Raw genomic sequence first — 13,771 nt, 5'->3', positions numbered from 1 at the left:
TTTTTTACAGTTTTACATCAGGGCTGGATGTTACTTTGGTATTATTTTTCAAACTTTCATTGCATTGGTGGCGTGGTGATATGATCAAATAGTATTGTTACCACCTTTCATTGCATGATTTCCAACACATTGAACACATTGTTAGAGGTACTGTAAAACAGTACTCATCTTGGAATCTGTTATGTTGTTATGTCTTTTTCTGTTTTCATTCTAAATTGTCAAACATATTTAAAGGAATTTTAATAAAAACTGCAAACATACGTGGTTGAAGTTTTTGATTTAAACATGAGGAGTTCAGTCTGATTGCACCGAAAATAATCTTTGTTAATTTAATACCTTGTTTTGCATTTAGTAGTAGTGTGTGTACTGATTCAAATACTAAATGAATGGTGTATAAATATTTACTTTTGTTTAAATGGAACAGCTACTTCAATGAAATTCCTTTAGAAATAAACTACTGCTCAAGCTCAGCACAATTAAATTACCTTAAATAACTGTCTCAGAACCTTCCTATATTTGTGACCAAATTACATATTCATTAGGAATCTAGAAATTATTGGGAAGTTATCAATAAGTCCTGTTCATCCTGTAAGAATGCATTTATTCATAGTTTAATGTTTTAAATTGGTTACAAAAGTGACTATAGATATGTTTACTGACCTATCCTTTACTCCTCTACAGGGCAGAGGGCGATTCACCTACAACAGCAAAGTAACATACGCCTGTAATGCGGGATACAGACTGGTTGGTCGTCCAGAGCGAGTATGCCAAGCCAACCGGCAGTGGTCTAACAACGACCCTCCCACCTGTGTCCTTTTGACCTGTGACCCTCCTCCCGACATTGTCCACGGACACTACAGGGGGTCTGATTTCCAGGTGGGCCGAAAAGTACAGTACGTATGTGATGACGGCTATGAGCTGGCCGGGGATGCCACCTGGACCTGTCTGAAGTACGGAAAGTGGGATAAGACAAAGCGTCCACGCTGCTCACCGGTGCAGTGTCCAGAGCCGCCGCTGGAGGAGAACCACCTGGTCCTGAAGGGTCTGGACTCTGAGTCAGGAACGGTGGAATTGTCCTGCGAGGATGGCTACGTCCTTGAGGGGGCCCGGATCCTCCGCTGTACCCCATCCCAGGAGTGGAATGACACCTTTCCAGTGTGTAAGCAGGTGTTTTGCGGCCCACTACCTGAAGTGTCATTTGGTGGCCCTTCTGTGTCCTCTCCCCCACTCCCTTTTGGCTCTGTGGTGGGCTACACATGCATGGCTGGCTTTACTTTAAGAAAAGAAGGCTCTGTTTCCTGTCTAGCCAGTGGGCAGTGGAGTAATCCTTACCCAGAATGTATTCCAGTTGAATGCCCTCAGCCCGTGGAGGTTTCTAATGGTATCGTTGATGTCCAGGGTTTGATGTACCTCAGCAAAGCACTGTACAGCTGTAAGACTGGATATAATTTAGTTGGCAATTCTACTGTCCTCTGTGGAGAGAAGGGACTCTGGATTGGAGGGGTACCTTCTTGCCGCCCTATTGAATGCTCAATCCCTAAACAGATAGCCAATGGAAAAGTAGTTTACACAAAACTCCAGTTTGGCCACAGTGCCACCTACTCCTGCCGTCGTGGTTATCGTCTTCAGGGCTCAGAGACTCTTCGGTGCCTGGCCAGTGGGGAGTGGGACAACGAGCCACCTTCTTGTGTGCAGATATCTTGCACCCCACCTCAACCTATTGAAAATGGATTCGTAGAGGGCCAGGATCACAGTTTTGGTGTCACCATTTTCTACAGCTGCTTTCCTGGTTTCCAGCTCGTAGGCCAGGACCATCTAACCTGTGAGGAGTTCGGCTGGTCTAGTTCCATTCCTGTTTGCGTGCCCTCGGACTGCGGCCTGCCTCCTCACATTGACTTTGGGGAATATGTTAGGGTGACACAGGTGGGAGGAGGCTCTGACACTAAAGACACTGGAGCATCAGCCTCAACTACGGATTTGAATTTCCTTCATGAGACGTTAATTGAGTACCGTTGCCACAAAGGTTATGACCTCACAAGACCCACTAGGTTGGTGTGTCAGGAGGATGGAGGCTGGAATGGGACAGCTCCGTCCTGTGTCCCGGCAGAGTGTGAAACACCACCTAGTCCAGAGCATGGCTGGGTGAATGTGACCGATACCTCCCTCGGCAGCATGGTCAAATATACATGTGAGGAAGGATATGAGCTGGAGGGGGAGCCTGTGAGACAGTGCGTATCAGGGCGACTGTGGACTAATGACGCCCCAGTTTGTCGCCCTGTTTCCTGCGGTGACCCAGGTGCTATCGCTAATGGCACAGCTCACAGAGGTGCTTTTGTGTATCCTGAGGTCCTGCGCTATGAGTGTAGTCCTGGATTTGTCCTAAAGGGTAGAGACACTATTGCCTGCCAGGCAGATGGAAAATGGAATGGGCAGAAACCTTGGTGTGAGCCAGTGTCTTGTGGTCCTCCTAAAGTCCCCAGTGGGATTACTTTTAAAGGAGAGGAGTTATATAGCTATAATAATAAGATAGAACTGAGCTGTCAGCCTGGTTTCCTCTTACAAGGGAAATCTGTCAGTGTTTGCCAGGCTGACGGCACATGGAGCCACCAATCTCTTACCTGTATACCTGCCCGCTGTGGCAAACCCTCACCAATACCTAATGGGCATGTGGTGGGGTCAGAGTTTGGCTTCAACAGCAAGGTAAAGTATGAATGTGCTGAGGGATACACTCTGAACGGAGATCCCACGAGTCTTTGTCAGTCAGATGGACTTTGGGACAAACCTGCACCTCGCTGTGATATCATAAGCTGTGATCCACCTGAGGACATCAGTCACGGCTTCCTAAATGGTTCCAGCTTCAACTACGATGACGTGGTGGAGTACGTCTGCTTCGACGGCTATGAGGTAGTCGGAGATCCCATCCTGCGGTGCTCCGCTCAAGGCTTCTGGGTGGGCGCCGTGCCTCAGTGTCGACCCTGCGTCTGTGCCCTCCCCGTGGTGAAATTTGGGGTGGTCCTCGGGCGCAACCGTGCCTGTGGAGATCAAGTGCACTTCCAGTGTGACGATGGCTACAAGCTGCTGGGTCCCCCTCAGGCGGTTTGTGAGAAGGGAGAGGTGTGGAGCCCCGGGGTGCCTGTGTGTGGCAGGGGGAGGTGCAGTGTCGCCCCGCCTACAGTTCCTAACGCTGTCCTGCAGGGCGGCAGTGCCACCTTCCCAGACACAGTTGTATACAGGTGTCGGCCTGGCTTCCAGCCAAAGGGGTACTCACACCTCTCCTGTGGAAGGGACGGCAGGTGGGGGGAACCCAGGATCAGCTGTGAACCTTTGAGCTGTGGAAAACCTCCAGCTGTAGCCTACGCACAGGTGGTGGGAGACAACTTCACTTTCCCCAATGAGATCAAATACAGGTAAATGCTATAATTATTACGGTAGTTTGTGTCATTTCTGATGGACATTAGCCATCATATTGAATGTGCATTGTTGATTTACATCTCCAGTAAGTTTGTAGGAACAGGTGAAACTTGCTGTCTGTCATCTGACCTGCATGTTTTTTTGAAACCTGCATGTCTGATAGCTCTAATAACTTCTCCCATTAGTGATTTGTTTGTCTTCTATTGTTTTTTACTTATTTATGAATGTACCCTCTTTTTACTTATTTGACATTTTCATGTGTTACCGTCTTGCTCTCCAGATGTCAGGATGGGTATCAATTAGCCACACAAACAGCCTCTCTCACCTGCCAGAGTGACGGCACCTGGTCCAAACACAACATTCGATGCCGCCCCACCCCCTGCCTGCTGCCCAACAACTCCTCCATGCCCCATCTGGTAATCACCGGGAAGGAGTTCACTCCTGTCGGGGGCACCATCACCCTCTCCTGCCCTCCTGGTCTCTACCTGCAGGGGTCAGCACTGGCCGAGTGTCAGGTAGGAAAGATGTTGGTCAATTATTTGTCCAAGTCTTTTAGATCCTTAATCTTAATGTGACTTCCTGGTTGTATAATTGTTAACTAGATGTTCTTGGCTACTGCATTTCAGTCTGGTTTCAGTTTGTGTGCTGTTGTGGACTGTTTGACTATAGCTTTTAAAATAATACGTGTCATCACTGTGGTCCAAACAAGTAGCCGTCATAGATTTACAATTATCCTAAACATGTGCACATATCTCTTCTCTTTTCCTCTGAGCGCAGCACTTAGAAACTATTAGTAATGTAGTACTTTCCTGTTCTGTTTGTTGTATTGGTGCTAAGCTGGGTGGAAGCTGGGCTCCAAGCATCTCTTCTGTTTCCTGTGAGCTGGTGGTTTGTGAGAAGCCCCGTCCTCTTCTTCACGGTGTCACAGAGGGTGACAGCTACAACTATGGAGATTTTGTTATGTACTCATGTCTGCCAGGCTTCGACATGAAGGTAATTTTCATCAGGCCACAAGCTTTCTTTTCTTTTTTTTTTTTTTTAAGTTTGGTTGTTAGCTATAAACACGGGTTCATGAATTACCTCACCTGAAAACATGCATGGGGAAAACAACATCACAAAGATAAGCGGAATGACAGCTGTGTTGGAAAGTCAAATCTAATAGAAATAATGTGTATAATAGAAAACATTATTGCGTTGCTGTGTAACTGAGATCAACTTTAACAATGCATTATTCTTATTTTCCATATTTTGTTTAGGATAGTGTCTTCCAGAAATCATTCTTGGCCACTCATTTTCTAATATAACAGTGGGCTTCATCTCTACTAAAGCACTGTGCTTTTAAACAGCAGGCCGTCCAAGCTGGGCTATTCTCCATTAATCACGTTACAGAAAGTCACATGATTTCTCTTCAGCAGTCAATGGGAGAGTGCAGAGCAAACAGCAGGAACTGAGTCACTCCTTTCCTGATACACTGATACCCACTGGTATGCTAGCCACCTCAATTTGAATGCTCACTACAATGAGTGCCTTATATTACACTGAAGACCCATACAGCTCACTTTAATAGCAGTAAGACCATCTTGTAAAGAGAAGGGGGGTCGAGCCCATAGTGAAAAAACTATATTAGGACCATAATGATAAAAAAAAACATTTTTATTATTTCTTATTGTTTGTGTTTGTCTACTATTCTTGTAGCTTTACTCTTTGCTCTTCTGATCACAGGGAGACTCAATCCAGACCTGCCAGGGAGACAGAACGTGGAGTGGCGCCCAGCCAGAGTGTGTCGGTAGGTTTGTTTACATATGAGGGACAGAGCAGGAAATGTCTGTAACGAAGTCAAATTTGCTGTAATGTCTTCTCAGCACAGCTGGGAGCACACGTCACAGCACCCGCCACATATCAGCTATTGTAATGTTTAAAGGCTGAGCAAATACAGAGGACAACACATGGTATGACAGGTAAACTACAATTAGTCACGTCTCGTGGCAGCATCTGAAATTCCACATGAACACAATTTCCGGTCCATTCCTGTTAAAGAACAAAAATGCAATCATGCACCTAAAATGCACCAATCAGCAAATTGCTCAGTTTGCTGACTGGTGCTGTAGTTTGTGTGGGGAAACAAAGGTCAATTTGTTTGTGGTGATGATGAAGAAATGCTGGCAAAATAATTCTCACTTAATGTACACTGCACAATATGTTTGTTTTCAAAAATGTTTTAATGTCTACTCTCCCAGTATTTAACATTTTAGATTGTAAGGAGGTTGAAAGTTTAGAGGTTGTAACTGAGAGTTCCTCATGATGCTATGCAACCTACACACATTACACACACACACACACATACTGTATGTGAACCCCACCAATCCTTTGACACTTTGTTTATCCTCTGTCTATTGTCTCCTCAGCACAATCCTGTGGGCCTCCTCCCACAGTACAGAATGCACAGGTCCAGACAACAGGAGAGACTTACCTGCACAATGCCAGTTATGTATGCAATGCCGGCATGCAGCTGCTCGGCCCAAAGACTCTCATCTGTCTGGCCAACGGCACGTGGAGCCTGCCAGCACCTATATGTGAAGGTATGGCGGACAGATCATAATTAGCACGATCAGCATCCATCATCTTTATGTCATTCTGCGTTTCTTTCATTTTTCTGTTTCTCTTTCTGGATCTTGAATTTAATCTCTGTGATTCACTCTGGTGTCAGCGGCCAAAGGCTGCGACAGCCCGAAGCAGATGCTGCACGGTAAAGTGCAAGAACACAACCTGAACACGGGACGCGCTGTGGCGTTCCAGTGTGATAAAGGCTACGCCCTGGTGGGAGATCCCCTGGTGGTGTGTATGGGGGGCGACACCTGGAGCTCCACTTTCCCCACCTGCCGACGTGAGAAACACACAGGAACAATAACAGCCTGTTGCACAGACACACGCATGCAAAATACAGGTTTTATGGATGTTATTTGAATGAATTTATCACAACCCCAACGTTCACACTCTGCTTTACAGCTTTGTTAACATGATCATTGTTGCAACAGTTGCTTTTTCTGCTTTTTCCTCACCTCAATTCTCTGCAACGCCATTGAGTTTCACCATCTGTTTTTCACAACAAAGCCTGTAACAGAAGGGCCAATGACTCTGCGTTCAAATAGTATATGAATAGTGACTCTGAAACGTGTAATGTTCAGATTTGGTTGTGACTTTCCTCTTTTGTAATTTCCAGTGTCTGTGGTGGTGTCTCATTGGATTGAAACAATTTACATACATGGTTACAGCTGTCTTTATTTCATATGCAAACTATGTTACACATAGTCAGTAGCCGGTAAACATTTAAGGAACTGTACTCAAGTATTGGTAACAAATCCAGTGTTTTGACTGGATAAAAACCTGAGTTAGTCACATTAAATCAATCCATCATTTCTATTCCCTACAGCCAAGTCTTGCCCGGCTCCTCCAGGCTGGAGGGAGCACAGCAGCGGGAATGGATCCCAGCAGGAGTTTCGTGTTGGACAGTCAGTGCGCGTCATGTGTCCCAAAGGTCAGCAGGTCAAAGGCAGCGGCACCATCACCTGCAGGCCAGACCAGACCTGGAGCCCCATCAGCTCTGTGTGTGAACGTAAGTGAAAGATACTGTCTGTCCTCATGTTAAGTCAGATTTTGGTTTAAAATAGATATTATAGAAGAGGTAACCGTTGAAACTAGATCAGTAGTTCTTCAAAAAGTTGCAAATTAAGCCTGGTCAGTCATCATCAAGCCGCTAATATTGACAGATATTGGATTATCACTGATAGATCAGTATTGGCACATATGTTGGTAGGCAGGAAAATATATTTTGCAGTCAATGCTGTAGTTTTATGAGTTATTTTCATGATTTCTAGTTATTCACTATATTTGATTTGCAGTGAGGTTTACTGTTCAAACTTTACTGTCATCATTACTGTTCCTGTCATCTTTGATATGAAAGTTGTTCAGCTGTAAATGATCCTCTCCTCCTCTACTTGTGTTTGTCACAACCCTTAAAATTCTGACAGAAAATTGACCACATTTTTGTTCCAGATTTTTCAGTTTCTTTTTTTTCAAACCCTGAGAAATCTTCCACTTTTGGCCTCAAAAATCTTTATTTTTTTTGCTCTAATCAACACTTTTTTTTGGTGCTTTTCCTCAATCAGTCTGAGGCCATGTGATTTAGTTGTGTTTGGGGAAATCAATCAAATGTAGTTAGTAGGCCGTGAATATGCTCTGTACTCAAACTATCAAGTAACGTCACAAGATTATCAAGTAAAAATTGCGTATTTGGCATCACACACCTCTGCATGCTCCCCTCGTCTTGTGCCAAACTCTTCTCTCCACTCGCATGGCCACTGGCTTCAACCTGCCTGTTAGCTGAAGTACGATTCCTCTCTCTTGTTGTTGTCTGCCTCTCGCTGAGCTTTAATCAAAACAAATGGGGCTGCATCAAACACTGTGTTGGTGTCCTGTTTGCTGGACTAATTATGGGCACCTCTGCAGCCTCTATGGCAACCTTTGTCAGATAATCCTGTGATCTTTCTTATGTGCAGTTGTCATTACAGAATATGCAGCACAATGCGGCTCACGTTGCTATGGCTCTTTGTTTGTATTTGCATGGGGTTCAGTCTCCTATATGCATGGTTTTTGTAATCCTTTCAGCCCTGTTTTGACCCTGAGGGTATTTCTGACCGACAGTTATTGTCAAGCATGAAATTCTTTGTCTTCTCAGGTGATGAGGGATACAGAAAACACAGCTTGATTTCATTCAGTGAACAGATTTCTTACTCCGCAGTGCACAATTTCATATTTGCTGTTTTTTTAATAGATATACAAGGGGTAGACAGAACCAGAAACACCTTACGAGAACAGTTTTTGTTGATACCAACAGAAGTTTAAGTCCTTTTTAAGGTTTGCATTCTTGCAAAGCGAATCTCAGGTTGTGCATAAAGTTGCTTTCTGAATTGATGGTATATAAATGTCAAACACTTAAATTACGTAATGTGACAAGGTGGAAAAGTCTCAAAAATCATGGCGACGTAGCAAATACAGTTTCTTTAGGAAAAAGAGCAATAGGAGGCTGAATAAAATGAGCAAAAAGTTGACATCTTAACACCTCTGACATGCTTATGAAAAGATTATCAGAATAAGCTGCAATTGTGCTGTACTGTAAGGTGTTTCTTTTATTTTGTGTACTCTCTTTGTAGACTTATCAACTTTCCTCTTTGCTCAGAAAGAAGATTAATATGCTCATCAACTTTTTAGCCCATTCAGTAAAGCCACCTATTGTAAGTGTAATACCTAAATGAATTTATTTGACCATCAATTTGGTCAAATGAATGTAGACAGAAGAGGAAAAAGACGTGTAGTGAGTAACTCGTGGGTCGTTCCATCTGGGCTGTTGTACAGGGGTGTCCTGTGGCCCCCCCCTCCACGTGGCCAATGGGGTGGTGCGGGGGGCGGTGTTCCAGTTCGGGGACGTGGCGGTGTACTCGTGTTTTGGCGGCTACGCCATGGAGGGCGTTGGAAGGAGCAGGTGTCTGGAGAACGGCACCTGGACGCCGCCTCCCACATGCAGAGGTAGAGAGAACACGCCTCTGTGTTTAACAGAAGGGACTTTCCGCTTTCCCAGCACACTTCCTGTGACTGTCCCCTTTCTGCACACAGCTCCGTGCTGCTTCTCAGTTCATTAACGTGTCTGTGCGTGCTCTCTCTGTCCTCTGCCTCTACTGGGCTTACACCAGTTGTATGCGTACAGTAGGGGAAAGTAAGTGAAGTATCCAAGAAATGGATGATGTTCGCCTTTTCCTCATTACCAGTTAGGGTTTGGACAGGATATGGTTCAAGTAGTCAAGTCTGAAAAGGCAACTTCACCACAGAATCTCTTCTTTTATATATGAGTTCTTACTAAAGCCTGGATCCAGCCTCAATAAAGGAGGACAAACACTCCTGTCATATTAAAACGGTTAGAATGGGCTTGGCGTGTCAGGGGCCGTCGTGCTGCCTGTTAATGTATTTTTCCGATTCAAAATATTGATCACTATTGTTTTGTTGTATGGCCTTCAGGATCCAGAAGTGGAAGAGCTTCTGTTAAAACTCTCAACAGTGAGAAAAACCAGAGCGGGCTCAGTCAACCAGAATCCACATACAAAACCATACACTGTACTTTTATGTCCAAATTTAAGGAAGGAGCTGTAGAGGTAAAATAAATAGACTCACCTGTGTTTAAAATATGAAGTTGACTTTCCGTCCAAACATTATTCTTGAAAAACTACCGAAATATGTGGGAAGGGACGAGGAGAGCTGGGTTCATCATAGAAAAACTAGACAGCAGCAAACATCGTAGACAGATGATATCTAACAACTGAAGAGTAGTTTGTGATTGTAATGACTTTTTTTCCCAATTGAAGTTTGCCATTTACCAAACAGGCACATCTGGCTTTGAATGTGAGTGGATGGATGTTTAGCCTGTGTCAAGTTCCTTGTCACCACAGTTTTCAAACATGGGAACAAATGAAAAATTAGAAAATCAAATCCATCAGGCTCCAAATTCACGAGCTTCTTCTCTTTCCACCACTGCCAATCCCCGCACAGCATGACATTCAAATGGCCTCTCGCTTGTTTTACATATGAAAACAAAGGCTGGATCCAGGCCGGCTTCTCCTCTGCCGCTGCTGGGTCTGCACACATTCCTGTCTACACACACACACACACACACACACACACCCAGACCCTCAAGGGGTGTGTGTTGTCTTTGAGGAGTTTAATCTGCAGTGTGTGAAAGCTGCCTGTGTTGTAGTGCATGAGGCTGCATGTTCAACAGTTGCACCAGATGTTCTGGAGAAATAACTTATTTAATGTGTCATGTCACTGGAAAGGGATTGAGTATTGAGTTCGGGCTGCATTCCTTAATCTGATACACCTTTTTGTGTGTGTGTGTGTGTGTGTGTGTGTCCATGTGTGTCCTCTTCCTCAGCGATATGCTGGTTGCACTGCCAGAACGGAGGTGTTTGTCAGCGGCCCAACACTTGCTCCTGCCCAGAGGGCTGGATGGGCCGCCTTTGTGAGGAGCGTAAGTATCTAAACATCAAATATGGTTAGTTGAAACGCTCGCTAATTGAAACACATCCAACCAGCTGGCTAAGCAGGTTTTTGCAGACAATGGTGCACAAAGAGAGTCAGTTATAACAGAATGAAAGGTTGTTTTCAGCTGAGAAGTTGAGTGGAGTTACTGTCATTCACTCTCTGTACTTCAACAAACCGCTGTCAAACTGTTCGTAGATGTTTTATCTCTTGCTTACTCAACGCAGAAGTTAAAGGAGCAATAACGAAACCAAAAATCAAAATACAAGATTGGAAAACGTCCTCAAACTGATCGAAATGCTGTAAAATACACTGATTAACACAACTGACCCTTCGCTGAGTCCCTCCCTCCTTGGTTACTGTTGCCACCTCTGTAAAACTTTGCATGTCAGTCTGGTGTTTTCAACGATGTCTGTGAGAGATATTATGGAAATATTTTCAATTTGATATTCAAAATATGGAGTTAGTGAAGGTCTGTGAATAAAGAGGACGTTAAGGGAAAAGCTCACTGGTGCCAGTGCAGCATCATGCAACCCCGTGTTTAGACAGTTAACACACATTTATACTGATGCTAACTGTCTAACATAAAGTTAAAGCATAAGTAGCATATAATTAATATTCAGCGCTAAAGCCACGTGTGGCTTAGCGAAGGCTCAGGTATTCTGTAGCCATGTTAGCAGCGTGGCTATGTGGGTAATTTGGCTGGTTGGTCCACCATGTGTGGCTCAGAGTGGAGTATCTCAACAACGACTGGATGGTTTACCAGGAATTTTTGTGCAGACATTCATAATCTCAAGAGGTCAAGAGGAAATTTGTGGTTCAGAGTGAAATGACTTGAAAAGTACTGGGTGGATTGTCTATATTTTTTTCTTTATATTTACAAACTATGGCTTTAAAATGGAGCCACTGGAGTGATTTTGCTCTTTTAGCCTCCACTGGATCGTCCCCTTGAACCTTGATGGATAAATCACTTCTTCTTCACTACAAACATCTGGACCGTTCAAGCCTGCCGTCAGAAAAGCCTTAAACTGAGTGAAAAGTTTTTCAAAGGATTTCAACGATAAGAGAGGGAACCGATGACCTTAAATGACTTTGTGTTTACAGCCTCTCTCCCCTGTCTTCTTTAATTACAGCCATCTGCATCCTGCCGTGCCTGAACGGAGGGCGCTGCGTGGCACCCTACCAGTGCGAGTGTCCCACCGGGTGGACGGGCACACGCTGTCACAGTGGTGAGTTCACGTGTGAGTCAGTGACGCCTTCACATGTTTAGGCTGCCGCTGATGTGAGTAAACCTGTTCACCTACTGTGTGCATTAATAGCACAGTGACATAGGATGGGAGCGAGCCCTCACTTAACAGGATTCCCTTTACGTCACTATCACCCCGTCGGCACTGACTCAGGACGGCTGTGTGACGCCGTTGTTTGGTTTTTTTCCCCCACTGTTTATGTAGACGATTATATATTACTGAAGAACTGATTTATAAATAAGTAAATACCATTGCAGGCAGGAATAACTGTAAAAAAAGAAGTTAAAATGGGAAATTTAGTTTCTCTTTAATTGAGATTTTCAGTCAGGACTCTACGGTGTGAATATTTCACTCTTAAAAATAGACAAGATTGTCCTTTATGTTCAGTGATATACATCTTACTGAAAATATTCTATCAATTTATATATATATAAAAAATACAATTATTTATTTTACAAATATTTCCTGTTTCATTTTATTAATTTCTCTCTCGTTTGATTCTTTTGGACCTATAAACATGCTGTTTTAACTACCAGTTTTATTGTATCACTGAGGGTTTATAATAATGGAAGGCATCAGGGACAAAGTGAGTGACCGTCACCATCTGTTACAGGTTTGAAGTCAGCACTCCTTTAAAGGGTAGCTCCACCAAAATACACACATCAAAACAGGTTTTTATCGAGACAAAATAAATATAATTGGTAATAAATGTTTGTAAAACAGGACTGGTCTGTCTCACCGTAAAGGCAGCTGGGTGGCCTGTTTCCTTATTCCTTGGACAATCTCTCAAATAGATCAGTGGTCACATGTCACAGTGGTAATGATGAGTGTGCAGTGTTTTATGTGTGTGTGTGTGTGCGCGTCCACAGCTGTGTGTTCTTCCCCTTGTCTGAATGGAGGCCGATGCATCAGGCCGAACAGATGTCACTGCAGTCCGGGGTGGAGCGGACACGACTGCTCCAGGTGATCACACACAAACCAAAAACACCGGAAAACGTTCCTGAGATTTCCTTTTCAAATGTTTAAATAAATGGAAGATATTCCAAAACTTATGTGATTAACAAACTCTAAAATATGTTGACTAGTTTTTCATATCCGCAGTAAACGGATTACTCTACACAGCCAGATATGTATACAAGACATTTTAAATTTGCAGCTATTAGTGAAGAAATGGCCTCCTTTTCTAAGATATATTAACAGTTTCTATGTTTTTCACTTATAACTTGTATCAAATAATCCAGTGTAAAACATTAACTTTCACGTGCTTAATAGAAAATCTAAATCCTACTGGCTACATTGAAACATTTGGATATTTTACACTTTTGTTGCAGTCAAACATGCAGAGCTGTCGCTCCGTCTTTAGTGCACCAGTCAATCTGAAAGTGAAGCCTAAACTAAACCAAACTGAAAGTGTTGCTCTCAGAATGAGTCGTCTTATAAACAAGCATATTTCTGAAAACTGGAAAATACCTGTAATGTGAGACGGCAACATTTACCCTTAACAGTGTTTTCAAATTTATTTCAGTAGAACTACTATCAATCTGTAGCACAAATGTCCCTTTAAAGGTCTTATTTAATTCTTCTGGGTTCTTGTACAATTACAGCTTTTGTCTTTGTCATACAGTATATTTGTAAAGAAAAAGGCTAAAATAAAAAAATGACTGAATATTGTTTGTCTCTTGGCAGGAAAAGGAAATCAGGATACTATCACTTCTAAAAAGGCCCCATTCAGCTCCATGTGAATCGTCTTATGAAGGGAATTCTTGTATAGTTAACAGACACTTTTACACCATTCATTCTCATCTCTCTGCAAAGGCAAAGCAAGAACCATTTTGTAAAATAAAGCTGTATTTTTTCATATAGAGACTCAACAGTATTAAACATATGCTGCTATATACTTGTACGATGTGTAAAAACTATTGATGTGATTGTCCAATGTATATGTGTAAACTATTCTCACATTTTTATTAAAGCATAAAATACCATTAAATGCTCTTTTTGCTCATATTCTTTGCTCTGATACACTG

The 13,771-nt window shown here is 43.2% G+C and overlaps 1 protein-coding gene across 3 annotated transcripts in view; it reads left to right on the top strand.

The window, feature by feature from the left end:
• svep1 (sushi, von Willebrand factor type A, EGF and pentraxin domain containing 1) overlaps positions 1 to 13,734 on the top strand; it is an 84,558-nt gene extending 70,824 nt beyond the window's left edge. For 2 of the 3 annotated variants that reach the window (XM_070854385.1, XM_070854384.1), the window contains exons 38-49: positions 682 to 3,407; positions 3,692 to 3,926; positions 4,249 to 4,404; positions 5,134 to 5,197; positions 5,817 to 5,990; positions 6,119 to 6,295; positions 6,842 to 7,024; positions 8,824 to 8,994; positions 10,391 to 10,486; positions 11,631 to 11,726; positions 12,614 to 12,707; positions 13,431 to 13,734. In XM_070854385.1, coding sequence (XP_070710486.1) covers positions 682 to 3,407; positions 3,692 to 3,926; positions 4,249 to 4,404; positions 5,134 to 5,197; positions 5,817 to 5,990; positions 6,119 to 6,295; positions 6,842 to 7,024; positions 8,824 to 8,994; positions 10,391 to 10,486; positions 11,631 to 11,726; positions 12,614 to 12,707; positions 13,431 to 13,461 — 4,203 coding nt within the window. In that variant the 3' untranslated portion in view covers positions 13,462 to 13,734. The remainder of the gene's footprint in view (positions 1 to 681; positions 3,408 to 3,691; positions 3,927 to 4,248; positions 4,405 to 5,133; positions 5,198 to 5,816; positions 5,991 to 6,118; positions 6,296 to 6,841; positions 7,025 to 8,823; positions 8,995 to 10,390; positions 10,487 to 11,630; positions 11,727 to 12,613; positions 12,708 to 13,430) is intronic. The other variant, XM_070854386.1, reaches the window with a different exon arrangement.
• Positions 13,735 to 13,771: the final 37 nt, after the last annotated feature.

The sequence above is a fragment of the Pempheris klunzingeri genome, chromosome 23 (genome assembly GCF_042242105.1).
Source record: "Pempheris klunzingeri isolate RE-2024b chromosome 23, fPemKlu1.hap1, whole genome shotgun sequence".
NCBI lineage: Eukaryota > Metazoa > Chordata > Actinopteri > Acropomatiformes > Pempheridae > Pempheris > Pempheris klunzingeri.
The sequence above is the reverse complement of the archived record's forward strand: the minus strand, read 5'-3'. Positions and strand labels throughout refer to the sequence as shown.